The sequence below is a fragment of the Cyprinus carpio genome, chromosome B6 (assembly GCF_018340385.1).
Source record: "Cyprinus carpio isolate SPL01 chromosome B6, ASM1834038v1, whole genome shotgun sequence".
NCBI lineage: Eukaryota > Metazoa > Chordata > Actinopteri > Cypriniformes > Cyprinidae > Cyprinus > Cyprinus carpio.
Window position 1 is genome coordinate 27717800 of NC_056602.1, and position 14927 is coordinate 27732726.

Sequence of the window (14927 nt, forward strand, 5' to 3'; positions counted from 1 at the left end):
GTCAGCTGTTGCTATTCGACTGTATCCGTGGCGTGGCGTAATACAGAGCATTCATACAAACCTTAGCCCCTATGTTACTGTAGTGCAACAGTTGCATGTAAGGTAAAACTGTGGTACTTTGACATATAGGCTATACAACGATGTTAAACGATGTTATTCACGTGGTATGTCAAGCCATAGCAGATGCTCAGTAAACGCTAAATTACTAATGAATAACTAATAAAGTTGTGTACTCTTACTAAAGTACTGTCGCAATACCATAGCAATGATTTACGCACTCTTATTCTTTAACTGAGTGTATAATTATGTATAAACTAAAATAGCAGCACTGTTTTCCAGTTAGGCAGGTAAGAAATCCAATGCACATTGTATTTTTATTTTAGTTACTGTAAATAAAATGATTTAAAATAGTATTTGTAATCAAATTAATTCTTTTTTTTACAATTCTATTCTTAAAATAAATAAATAAATTAATTATTGCACTTATTTTAAGGAATCCCCCTTTAACCCATCTAAAGTACTATTCAGTAAATATCCAGTGCACATAATTCAGTTATTGTAAATAGTGTTATTTAAAATTATTTAATTGTTTTAGTTATATTAATTCAAATGATTGATTTTTTATTTGTTTATTGTTTTTTTTTAGTTTGTTGTTTAATGGTTTATGCTTTTTGAGTCTTTGTTTGTTGTTATGTGTAATGTGCATTGGATTTCTTAGTTGCGTAATTGTAACACAGCACTGTTATTTCAGATCAAAATTTCTCAGAGGATGACCCCACTTCTTGCATCACATAAAATGAGAAACCAGGCCCACCATCCCATGTGAGAGTCTCAGTAACCTGATTAGCCAGCCTGTCAGTAATAATAAGGCCAGGTCTTGGATCTAGGACCCATCGCTGTGTCAGCTAGTGTGAGATGACAAGAGAGACTGGGAGAACTATAACCACAACAGGAGACAAAGGAGTGAGTAACTTAAGATAAAGCAGAATGTGTGTGTTTGAGTTCAAATGTTTTGTGCTTGTATGTGTGTGTTTCACTTTAGATCTGGTGATATTATTCTGGAGCACTTACATTGTAATATACTTATGTACAAATACATGTGTTGTTAGTATATTTTTTTAATGGTGTGAATTTAAATAAGGAAAGATGGAAAACCAGAACCAAAACAGAATCCTTTTTGGTGTTCACTGCACAACTGTATTTTGTAGATTCCATAAAGAACAGACATTTTAGTCTTGGAATAAAGACCATGAACTATTATTATTCTAAATTTAATGTTAATTATTTAATTAAATTAAAAGTTTATTTTATTATTCATATTAAATTATTACTTTTTAATTTCATTTTATTATAAAATTACATTTTCTTGAAAATTTGAATTTTGAAATTTTTATATTTTTTTTTTTTATTTATATTTTATCGTTTATTGTATATTGAATTTATTGTTTATTTTTATTATTTAAATTACATGACTATTTTCTTATTTCAGTTTTTATTTTATTTTTTTATTTAAATTATTTAGTATACAGTAAACACTATAAACCCCAAGGCAAATAACTATTTCAAGAGATTGTACTAAATGTAACTTTAATAATCTAATAATAAAATAAACTTAATTAACTTATAAAATCTTATTTAAATTAAACTTTAATACTTGAATGAAATTGACATTAAAATTGTATTTTATTATTTGAATTACATTTTTGTTTTATTTTTATTTTGCAAAATTAAAGACCTGACACAAAGAACCATTTCAACATATTGTTCTAAAATTAATTTTAATAATCTTAATAATTATTTCATTATTGTTACAAATTTTATTTGAATAATTATTGCATTTAATCTTTTAAACAACCCTCCTTGAAGAGTCTAACCCCATTGTTTCAGCTGATGTTATTTCGAGCTGTATTATGCACATTTTAATGTACGCTGTTGACTGATTTGTGATAAATTGTTTTAGGCTGCAGTGTTCTGAGTTATGCACTGCAGAGAACCGGGGCCTCTGTAGAGAGAGCGGTAGTGAGTCAAACAGACAGACAGCCAGGGAGGGAGGGAGGGGAAGGAAAGGGTCTTTTCAAAAAACCCATGGAGTTTCTTGGCAAGGGGAGGGCAGAGGAACACAAACTGTGGGTGGACCCCTGTGACAATGTAGATCAGGCACCTAAACCCTCCCTGGTTGAAAAACACTAGTACCACGAAGGCTTACAGTGGTTAGTACCGCTGTAGATCCGGAAGGCTGCTAGTTTAAGTTTAATTCCCTGGATAATACAGGCTTACGCTGAATAATACCAGGTGGACAAGGACTAATAGTCTGCTTATCGCAGGTAAAGAGGATTCGTGTCCAGACCGCCAGACAGACCCCTGCTTTGCTGTTCCAGACAGAAAAACCCACAACGCCAAGCCAGAGATGTCCAATCTCGCACCAGATGCTCAGGCCCGTCCAGACCAGACTGAGAGTGATGGGTCCTCTGAACCGTCACCCCAGGCTTTGAGGAAGCCACCTGGGCATCTGAAATTGGCACGCAGCCTTTCTAAATCAGACTCCGACCTGCTGGCTTCCCCTCATTGTGAGGACGACGGGCCTCTTGGTGGCCGGAGCGAATCCCTGTCCAACTGTGCTGATGAGAGGAAGGAAACGGAGCAGATGCCATCGTTTGCCTCCGAATGGGACGAGGTAAGAGCTGATGAACTAAGAGTAGAGGAGGGAGAACATGAGACTTCCTCTCATGAGGGACAGACCAGAGCAGACACGTTTAAAGTTTTGAATTTGCACTGAAAGTTACTTTTAATATACACTACCATTCAAAAGTTTGGGGTCAGTATGATTTTATTTTTTTGAGAGAAATTAATGCTTTTATTTAGCAAGGATGCAGTAAAGACTGTTGATGTGAGTGTACTGAAAAAGTGCATTGCTGTTTTTTTTAACAAAAATATGAGCAGCAAAATTGTTTTCAATGTTGATAATAAGAAATGTTCTTGTGAAAGCTATAGTAATTTGTCAAAAAAAAAAAAAAAACTGCTAACGAAGCATAGTGATAGCATTTTGGAAAAGAGTGCTTTTAATTTATTGACTGAAAAAATTTGAGTTTTAAACCTCTTAATTTATCATAGGAAAATCATGTAACAATTTAATGTAATTGGTCTGTTTTTTAGGAGTAATGCAATAATATAACATGTTACTTTTTTAAAATGTATACATTTCTATTTATATAATTTATGTTTAGACAAAGGCATTTCCTCCTTCCTTGTAACATTGGCACAAAGGCCTACATATTCATGTTAACTATAGGTTTAAATGTTTAATTTAAAATAAAAAAAGTAAGTTACAAATCTATTTGTTTATTAAAATAAAGCTTAAATAAAATAAAAAAAATATAATATAAATATTAGTTGAAAAGTTTAAAAAGAAAAAAAAATAAGCGAAAATTTAGAAATGGTTTCTTGGAAACTAACCAAAAATATTTAAAAATAACAACTTAAAATATTAATAAACACTATAAAAAGATGTAAATAACACTAAAATACCACTGGTTCAAAACACGTGTGACTAAATGATGACAGAATTAAAATTTTTGGTTGAACTGTCCCTTTAAGAGAGTGAGTGGAAAATCAGTAACTGTCATGTTACTGAAAAATAAAAAGTAACAATGTAAGTTTTGTTTCATTTTTAGAACTTTTATTATGGGCAGCGCAACAATGTAATGTGTTACTTTTAAAAGCACTGGTTGTGGGTGGGAAAGGAACTCTGGCAGTGTGTACGGATGAGAGGGAAGGGAGGGAGTCTTGACAGTATCAGTGCCAGTGGCTGAATGCTGAACGCTTGGCTGGGCCCATCAGTCCTTCTGCTGCTCTATGCTGGCCGCAGCGCACGGGGCTAATTGGGCCTTAACTGTCACTCCGCATCTTCTCAGGAAGCTTCCCACGGGTCGGCCCACGCTGCACACACAGGCGCTCCTCTCCCCTCTCCTCGTGCCAGAGCTTTAGTTATCATCAGCCCAAACAGTGCAGCACTGCCTTCACACCTCGTGCTAATCACAGCGACAAACACACGTGTTGATTCAGTCACTGATCGCCATTATTAGGGCCATCAGCTGAGACTGTTGTTACAATGGCTTGCCTAGACAAATGTATCAGTATTTTCAGTAAATAAGACAAAGCCTTAAGTCACCCAAACTTGGACGTTACAGTGTTTTGTCAGACATTTACTGCTTTGAGTGGCTTAAATCAAACAGCAGCAGATTACTAAGATTTTATGGGTTATTGCTATAGCATTACTAAGGAATTTGTTTAGGTTTACTTGATTGCTTGGATGTTGTTAGGTGGTTGCCCACAAGGTTTATTTATATACTATTACATTATTAATATTTTGTGCTTTTATTTTCATATTTTCAGGTTTCATTTTAATTTTTAATTTTGAGTTTTGGTTATTTTTTGTTTTTTTTTTTAATTTTGAGTTTTTGTTATTTTTTGTTTTTATTTTTTTTACAATTATTTCTTTTATTAGTATTTATCTCTAATGTTAGTAATTTTAGTACTTAATTTTATTTTTATTTTTATCTATTTTTCTTGTGTATTTTTATTTTATCTCTAATTAACAAATTAATATTTTATTTTATTTCAGCCTTATTTCAATTTATATTTCAGCCTTATTTCAATTTATATTTCAGCCTTATTTTAATTTTAATTTAAATGTTTTCATTTAAAAAGCATCTAAAACTAAAATTTATGAAAACCATTTTTAAACTTAAAAAATTAGCTGTCAAGAAAACATTTAAAATTTTAGTTTTAAGTTGAAACACTAACATTAATTAAATCTGGAAATAAACAAAAACTAAAACTGAACTAAAACTAAAACTGAAATAAAAAATAAATTAAACCTAAATAGTTATATTAAAAATAGTACTGTCAAAAAATTAATCGTGATTAATCACATCCAAAATAAAAGTTTTTGTATACATAGTATATGTTTGTGTACTGTGTATATATAAATACACACACAGATACAGTATATATTTTGAAAATATATTTTCATGTATATATTTATAATCATATAATTTATATTGTATATAAATACATTTAATATATAAACATAACATATTTATATATTTAATATGTTTATAACATATAAATATATACATGCATGGTTGTGTATTTATATGTACATAATAAATATACACAGTACACAAACATATACTATGTGAACAAAAACTTTTATTTTGGATGTGATTAATCGCGATTAATCGTTTTTAATCGCTTTTTAAGAAATAATTAAAAAATACATAAAAATTACAAAAAAATATAACAAAATTAATTAACCATAAAGTTAAATAAAAATACATAACAAAATAAACCCTAAAATGAAAATGAAAAATGAAAATATAAAAAGAAAAGCTAATTAATATGAACTATAATTATATATATATATATATATATATATATATATATATATATATAAAAAAAACAATAATAAAACAATAACACTTTTGCTGTGGTGATCTGACTGGTATCCAAGGTGTTGCTAGGCGGTTGCTTTGTTTTTCTAGGTTCTTGCTAGGGTTTCTAGGTCATTGCTAAACAGACACAGATAATGCGGTAACTTGGCACATTAATATTAAATTCAGTTGTGCAGTCACATGAGTGCATATTTCCAGTATTTTACAAATGCTTGACTTGCGCAGCTCATCCAATCAGAATTCAGAATCAAAACTATCCGTCTTGCAATAAAAACACTTACTGCTTCTTAACTTTGATCACATTTATACTCTCAGTTTTATGAAATATTATTCTCTGGTTCCGCTGGAAAGGATTATATTATCAGATTTAGGAATATTTTTCAAACTGTAGATTTAACCATAGAGCTGCTGTCAGATCATCTATACGATGCTCAGGAGTGTCCTGTTCTCAGAACCTCCTGTCTCACATTATATATAGATGACATCTATAAGTCTGAGAGAGGGAGGCAGAAAATGACAACGGGTGGGTTTGGAGAAATGACTGCAAGAATAAGGTGGTCCTGCTGTTAACACACCGATGCAAACCAACTCTGAGCTGAGCGCTTATATACAGCCAGACAGAGCCAACCTGCTGGCACACGCTCACACCGTATCCTGTCGCAAAACAGCTGCATCAGCGTTTGAGCGTTAGTCACGGTAATGAACGTTCCTCGGACACTTCTGAACCGTGTGATCTTTCTGATATAAAAAATGTTCTCCTATATGCCTGTACTGTGGCAGTGTCCAGTATTACCATGCTATTTTTTTATGTGATTGAAATGCAATGTAACTAGCATGGTATTTAAATGAAAATTGACTTCTTCTTTATTTGTTTCAAATTACAATCACAGTCAATTACCGTAGTTTTTTTTTTTTTGCAAGAGACTGACCAACTAAAATGCTTACAAGTTTTGATGCATTTAAAAATGTTACTTTTGATGCACAATATTCAAGCCATTCAGCTCATGATGATCCAATTAGTAGCTGTAGAGGTTTTCACGATAAAACATTTTATTTTATTTTATTTTATTTTATTTTATTTTATTTTATTTTATTTTATTTTATTTTATTTTAATCCATTGCCATAAAAGGTTAACATGTTAAAATGGCTCAAAAGTTTATACTAAAATGTAATTTAATGTTATTTTAAAATAATTTGCCATAGAGGTTTACACGTTAGAATCTATTAAAAGTTAATACTACAATTTTAATTTATTTTATTTTAAAAACCAGTTGCCATAGAGGTTTACACATCAAAGTATTTTATATATTTTATTTAATATTTTATTTAATATTTTATATACATATATTTTAACTTTACTTTACTTTCAGTTACCAGACTGGTTTACACAATAAAATGACTCCAACATTAATAAAGACATTTTATTGTATTTTTATTGTTTTATTTTATTTTACATGACATGATTAAATTGCTCAAACATTAATATAAAAATTATATTTTATTTTAATTTAATTAACAGTTTCCCTCGCACACCTGTAGGTAATCAACAGGTGCATAGGAAGAATGACAGAAAACAGTTCCAACTTTAAAACAAAAAAGGATAACTCCCACACCTTTATCTGTTTTACTTGATACAATGACTCAAACATTAATACCAAAAAATTACACAATAAAATAACTCAAACATTGATACTGAAATAATTTCTTGACAGTATTGGTCATACATAAATGTGCACAGTTTTAGCTCTGTCAGTTTGACTAAGGCAGCCCATAGTTCAGTGTGTTAATGTTTCAGCACTTCCGCAGAAAACCTGTTTAAAAATAATTTTGTGTTTGGGTGAGCGGTCGAACATGCTTTCCACAGATGGCTATATAAGTCTCTTAATAATTCATATGCAAACGGAAGATGTCAGGGGGAACGTATCTTCAGATGGCAAGTGAAAGATGTGCACGGGGGGGAAAAGAAGGGGGCGGCAAATGCTTTCACCTGTCAGAGAGCTTCTGAGACTTTACGGTCCGTTCCACACACTGAGTGTTTTTTGCAAATTAGCTACAATTGTCATTCTTTAAAAAAAAACATTTATCCAAATCGAAATTGATTTGCATTTAAAAGAATACAAGAATGCAGGCAGGAGTATAGGTGTCTTGTTTATGCTTATTAGAATTTCTTTTAATCTATTAATTATTTTACGGCAATTTTACAGGTTCAAAATGAGAAAGCATTTCTAAACAAAAACCTTCAGATTTATGTAAATGCTTTTTTATTTTATTTTATAACCTTTTTTGTAATTTTATTTTGAATTGTTTTATTTATTTATTTGTTTATTTATTTATTTGACTTGCAGTGATTAATTTAATTAATGAATAAATTATTTAATAATTTGACTTGCAGTGATTAATTTAATTAATGAATAAATTATTTAATAAATTAAGTAATTTGCATTGTTTAGTTTTTTTATTATATTTGTATTTTATTATAATAAAATCGATATACAAAAGCTTTTTTGCGCCATTCTCGTTTTGTTGATGTGGAACTTGGCTAAAATAATGTTAAATTTGAAGAACGTTTTATTTTCTGATATGCATGGTGTTACAGCTGGTTAATACAAATAGTTTGGAGGTATCTACTGACAGTCGCATTTATAGATTGGCATCTTCACTCTCCATTCTTATGAACTGTAAAATGGCAAACTGTGTAATTTTCAGAACGAGATCATATCCCATGCAGTGTCCTGGTGTCTCTGCTTTAATCAGAGTGGCTCTGTGGTGTTGGCCATCACTCCAGTCTCTGAAGCCTGTAATCTTGTTACTACTCTGGCACATGGGAGGAGGCAAAGCTGTATGAAATCTTTATTACCCCCGACTTCACATTTTCTCAAGCTGCTGGCTTCTACATATTCACTCATTAGGTTGGACATTGTGTGATGTTCCTTATTGCTGTCTCTGCAGAATGAAAATGCTGGCCTTTCATGAACTGTTTTTGGAACTCCGTGACTGGAGGCTACGACCGCAATAACTCTCCCACTACGTTTCTGTCTCTCTCTCTACACGAGTCTGCACTTCAGTGAATTCCTCAAAAACTAACTTCTACACATTTTGTAGAAATCTGCAGTCAACATATGAAGTCCTTATTACACACTGTATGTTTGAAAATGAAAATCTGTAATCCTTAGGTTGTTAAAGGAATATTCTGGGTTAAAAATGCTAATAAACTAAAATATAAAACAACATATGTTTTTTCTTAGTTAATGTTTTAAATTAAAAAATATAAAAAAATATTTTTTTTTTTTTGAGTTGGTTGAAAATTGATTGATCATTTTCATTTAATCTAAACTAATCAATAGGAATTTAAAAATTGCAATTTTAATTTAATTTTTATTTTTTTAGTGAGTTGAAATGTCATTGATCATTTTAATTTATTTTTATTTTAATTTATTATTAATAATGTTAATCAATAATTTTGTAAATATTTATATAAAACAACAGTAATTCATTCGTTTTACCTTAGCACACAACATTATTACTAAAACTTAAACTTAAATTAAAGTGAAATTATATTTTTTTTGTATATTTTTAAATATTAGATTAAATTTTTATTGGTTTTTATTTGTTATATACCTAGTATAAAATCTGAGCAGAATCTGGAATGAGGCAAACAAAGGATGGTGTACCATATAACGGCGTGATGAAACGCTATAATGGATAACATGAAAAAGTGTACAGAAGTCAGTCAGTACAGTATAAGTTACATTGCTAATTAAAAAAATACCTAGTGTTGATTCATTTGAAAGGTTGGAATATGTTGTTTAGATGATTAATTTGCAAGATAAACATAGAAATGTGTTTTTTGTATATCGCTCAGGTGAAATTACATTTTGCAAAAGTAAGATTTTATGTTTTGTTTTTTTTGTGTTGTTGTCTTTTGAATTATGAACTTATATGTATTTTCAAACGAAGTCCAATGAAGACTAACCTGTCATGGCAGATTACAGTGAAATTAATTTAACTGCATTTTATAACCTTTTCTTTTTTTGTCATAATTGGCTGGCATCGAGATCTCCACGGAGCACCACCTGATAAACATAGAAAGTACATTTTACATTTACACAGAATTGAATTTTGGAGTGTATTTGTTATAAATCAATCTTGAAGTCAATATGACATGAAACCAAGAGTATAACACTTACAATTACCTCCAGTTGAAGTTTTTACTTTGAAATAAACTAATTTGCAATTGCTATGCTTTTTTCCAAATTTTACACACTAATCATCCATCTTGAAGTCAATATGAAAAATATTACAAAAGTAAAATGGGTTTGCAATTGCTATGCCTTTTGAATTTTGAAGGATAAGACAGTTCATTTTTTTTTTAAGTTGACTTCAAGCCTAGTTTTTTATTATAAAAGTCGATTTTTTTTTTTTTTTTTAACAAACTGGCAGAGTAACAAAAAAAAAAACCAACAACCCTTGACTTCAAGCCTAGTTTTTTATTATAAAAGTAGTATCTCTTCTATTAATGTGAGCTGTAACATGTCTGTACTTCTGAACACGTATGAGCAGATGAAGCCTGGAATGAGCACAGACAGCTGAGGGATTCTGGGAAGTGTACCATATAACGGCGTGATGATGCATTGTGCATTCTATAATGGATAGACATGAAAAGTGTACAGAAGTAAGTCAGTACAGTATGTAGGTTACTTGAGAGTGGGAAATGCAAAGGCCTGTATGTCTTGAGGGGATCTAGCACGTGGACCGTGGCATCTGACTGCTAAATGAATCTAGGGGCTTGCCAGCATGTTGACGCCACAAGCACACAGCAGATGAGTTTGCCAGACTTTAAATATTACATCAAAAACCAGCGTTTTTCTATTTCAGGCCTCTCCTAAAAGTCTATTGATTGGAGAGTAATCTTCACGCTCTCACATGGATGGAAAAGTGCTCTTATGAATGTGATTTCGGTTCGCCTGTCTAGTTGGTGTGTTTTTTGTATATCGCTCAGGGTGACTGGGAAGTGCTCTTATGAATGTGATTTCGGTTCGCCTGTCTAGTTGGTGTGTTTTTTGTATATCGCTCAGGGTGACGCAATTTTATCGGACACGGGATGTTCCATTAACGGTTGGGGTGTAGGTTTTCGCTGATTCCTCTTTGTAAACATTTACAGTTCTGGCTGTTACCAATGTTAGGTGTCAATCTGGTGTTATTCTTCATTTAACTTGTTTTTTTGTGTTTTTGTCTCACATATGCGATTATGCACGAATTAAAATCAGTTCAAACGAAGTCCGTTGTGAAGACTAACCTGTCAGGGCAGGGAAAATACACGTGAAACCTACTTAAGTCGTCCGAATATTTTAGAACTGGGCAGAGGCGCAGAACAAACAAGCCAGAGAGAGAGCGGCTTCTTCGGCCGCGCGCGCGCATAACCAGCGCATGTATTGCTTCTACTCCTCGCGCTTCTTTCTTGATTGCACAGAACACCCTGACGTTTGTTCAGTAGATTGAAAAGATCATGAATGTATATAATAAATATTCAATCGTTTGAGCTACACATAATTTGCTTTTGCGAGGTAATGGCGCGGCGAGATTTGCAACACTGAGATTGGACCGAGACGCCACTAACCACGGAGTCAATAAGTTTGTAATCATTTTAAAATTTGTCTAGCCGTTGGCAACCTGCAGAAATCGGAAGGTAAATAAATATATTCAGTTGAATTTAAGCGCGATTAGAACTAATTTATAATTACGCTACATAGTGTTATAAATAAATATGAAAGCTACATATGAATTGTGTAATGTATGGACTTAAAGTAGTTACTGAATACAGTAGGTTACCAAAATTGATTTTCAAACTTAGGATCAGGAATTTTGCGATCTTTTTACGGTCTTAACCACCCAAAAACAAAAATTACTTCATGTCATGCCAAACCTGTATGATGATCTTTCTCCTCTGGAGCATAAAATATATATATTTTTTTTTGTCCATACATTGAACATCAGAGGGGTCCAATGTTGTTTGGAACTCAGTTTATATTCTAATATTCTTATATGTTAGCTTTTATTTTTATATTCTCACTTTTTATTTTCAAGATATATTAATTTTATGTGTACATTTTTTGTTTAAGGTTAATATTTATATTTCATTTTATTTCAGCTATATTTCAAATACTAAAAATATTTGATAGTTTTAGTTTTACTAAATAATGAAAAGTTAGTTTTGGGCGATCAAACTAACTTAAAAGCACTCTAACCATTTGAGATAAAGATATGAAGTGTACCTTAAATTCTACAGGGTTTGCTAATGTTTTTTTATTTAATTTTTTATGCCTGAATATTATGATATCAAAGCTATATAACCTAGAAACTTACAAAACAATGTTACAAAAGTTGCTGAGAAACCAGTGACAAAAAAACTTTGTGTGTGTGTTGCGTGTAATTTTTTTTCTTATGAAAGGAAACGAATGTCTTTTTGCAAGAAAAATAAAATAAATATTAATACATTTATTAATAAATATTTTATTTTTCAGTTAGTTTTCTATTGTTTTATAGTTATATTGTTATATAGTTTTGTATTGTTTTTATTTCTATTAATATTATAATGTATATTAATTTATAGAAAATATTCTGATACTATTAGTATTAGTATACTAATAGTATGCATTCTGATACTATTCTGATTAGTTGTGATACCATTACTGTATCACGGTACTGCCAAAGTCCTTTCTTGTATTTTGTACCACGGCATTTGCATGATACTCCAAGTTACTTCAAAGAATACCATGATACTACCGTAGTAAGTCAGAAACACGGTATTATCTCTGTACAAAAGACAGTGATGTTGTTGTTGCACCATGATATAAGTTTAAAGAAATGCTAAAATGATTGGCTCCTTTTTGGTAAATTAGAATTGCTGAGAAAAAAATAGAAGGGATTTATTATTTTGTGTTGCATTTATTTGTAATTTTTTATTAAGAGAGGAAACAAATATGTATTTGAAAGAAAAATAGATGTTTAGGCAAATTAAAGCATTTGGCACATTAAAGGCAAAAACATAATAGATTAATGCCGGTTATAAGCCTGGTTACAAACAATCATATTAATATGTCTAAACAACTAATCCAGTATATTAACAGTAGTCTAGCCTCTGTGACAGACACAAAGCTTTGCTTTGGCTGAATAATCCCTCAGGTCAGAACTGTTCCACTAGCGTCTTTAACAACCAGGGTTTTTTTTTTCCTCAAGCACATGCTCTCACTTTTCACCCCAATTTGGTCTGTCTGATATTTTTGTACCTGATATTTTGACACAGACACCCTCCGGTACACAATGGGCACCGAGGGCCTACTTTAAAAAGATGAGATCACAATCCATTTACTGTGGCAATCGTAACGACACTCGGTAATTAGGACTTGATATTCTTTTCTTCTTGAGTGAGCCTCCCAAGGTAGTTGCTATATATGGCGAGAGAGCACTATATTTTAATGGACTTTTCTAGGAGAGATACAATTATTTAGAAATTGTACAGCAGAGGATCACTTCAAAGGAACAGATGGTGCTATTGTTCTGTGAGACATTGTCCTTAAAATTCTCACCGGAGTCTGTGCGTAATGAGACGCTTGTTGAGTTGTTTGCTGTTGTTGGTGATGAAAATGCCAGTTTTTTCTGAAATATGTGATTTTTATCACGCATCAAATAATTGCTGTGTCACCATAGACCATTTTTAAAGTCTACTGTTTATTGGAAAAAGTTGAAGAGCTCTTAAGAGGAAGACTGTGATATTGGATCAAAGGGGAAAAAAATAAAACTTTTGGTAAAAATAAAAAAGCTTATAAAAGAAATAAAAAAAATATTTTAAAAATTAATATTAAGAATGATATTCAGAATAATGTCAGAAAAGTGAGATATGAGGTCAGATTTGTGGGCTATAAACTTGCAATTCATATATATATATATATATATATATATATATATATATATATGAATACATTTATTGTGATATTTTTTATTACATATTAAAATATATATTAAAAATATAAAAATGTATTATGAAATATATTTATTTATTTATTATTCTATTTATATACATTTTTATTTACATTATTGCTAACACACAAATGTCCATTGTCTTTGCAAATGAAAGTTCAGACCACTATGGAATTACATTCTGATATCATCACCTTACCATGGTACTGGCAGAGTACTTTCTTATTTCTTGTATTGTGGCATTTACATGTTACTCCAAGGTACTTCAAAAAACACTATGATACTACCATAGTACATCAAAAGCATGTTTTCTATGTGTAAGACCACAGTATTGTTAGCGCCATGGTACAATTAAACAAAACTGCTGTCATTGCTAAAATGATTGGCTCCTTTTTGCTAAATTGCAAGTTTTGGATCAAAGTGTCTGCTGAATGAATTAATCTTGATGTATGTAATATATACTACACTGTTACATGTAAAAAAATAAATAAATAAATAAAAAAAACCATGGTGATACCAATTCAGTATAGTGTCATTGCTGATATTGTTGACTAAATTCTTAGTGTTCTTCCTTGTTTTGCTAGTTGTTTTGGATAAAAGTGTCTGCTCAATAAATAAAATGCACCCCAATACTTATACCTCCTTTAGAAGTGAGCGTCCTTTTGAGTCCGCAGCTGTTTGGATGCACTTTACATTTCAAGACTCATTCAGTGTGTGTGTGTGTGTGTATGTGAATAACGCCCTGGCAGGCTGATAGTTCGTATGATTCCCCTGCTCTCAGCTGCATGCAGATAATGCCCTACATGCATGCATGAAGCAGCACTCATGTGTGACATTGAATTAGACCACATCACGCTACGGAAAACGGGGTCGGCGTCGTGTGCGCACGAGACATAAACGCTACAGTTTGATCATGTCTGGCAAACCTGAATTCTGCTGATTGGACTCGGATGTGTCCAATATATGAAGGTGGGCACGGGTGGGATTACATTTATTGCAGCATGTGCATGGTGCGTTTCGCTGACTTAACGTTTAACGCGTAACCCCACAACCAGCCCCCCTCTCCCCACCGGTACAGTGACACATTCATGAATTTAATTCCTCTGATGATTTACCGTGGTTTGTGGCTTGGCTGCGATTTAATTTTTCATAGAGAGAGTGCAGAAGCTCTGGAAGCACTTAAGTGCGGAGTGGATATGGATGGGGTTGCAGGGTGCAGGGTTAGAGAAACCTGTACGGGATTTTTCCCCTCCTGGCTGATCCTGGCAGAGTAATGTTTGATTTGGGTTTGTCTCTTGCTCCTTTTTCTGATGGTGTCCTTTCTGCACCAGCAAGATCAGAGAGCCTGCGTGCAATTTTAATCAGTACGGGGAGTGGGGAATAGATAGAGGGGCAGAGAGAAAGAGATAGAGTGAGACAGAGAAAAGGGGGTGGGGGGATTGATCGCCACAGAGAGAAAGAGTGTGTGTGTATGTGAGACAGATAGAGAAAGAGAG

At 32.1% G+C, this 14927-nt stretch overlaps 1 protein-coding gene across 1 annotated transcript; it reads left to right on the plus strand.

Annotated features, from left to right (window-relative positions):
* The first annotated feature begins 2077 nt into the window (after positions 1-2077).
* On the plus strand, positions 2078-10993 carry LOC122137537 (ankyrin repeat and SAM domain-containing protein 1A-like). The gene is made up of 2 exons (XM_042725176.1): positions 2078-2674; positions 10949-10993. Exons 1-2 carry the CDS (start codon positions 2408-2410, stop codon positions 10991-10993), a joined length of 312 nt encoding a protein of 103 aa, XP_042581110.1. The 5' UTR covers positions 2078-2407.
* Positions 10994-14927: the final 3934 nt, after the last annotated feature.

Excerpts from the sequence above, each read along its gene's own strand:
- LOC122137537 (XM_042725176.1), top strand. The coding sequence starts at position 2,408 with ATGTCCAATCTCGCACCAGATGCTCAGGCCCGTCCAGACCAGACTGAG. Across the intron at positions 2,675-10,948 it reads TTGCCTCCGAATGGGACGAG|ATTGAAAAGATCATGAATGT; the intron begins GTAAGAGCTGAT and ends TTTGTTCAGTAG.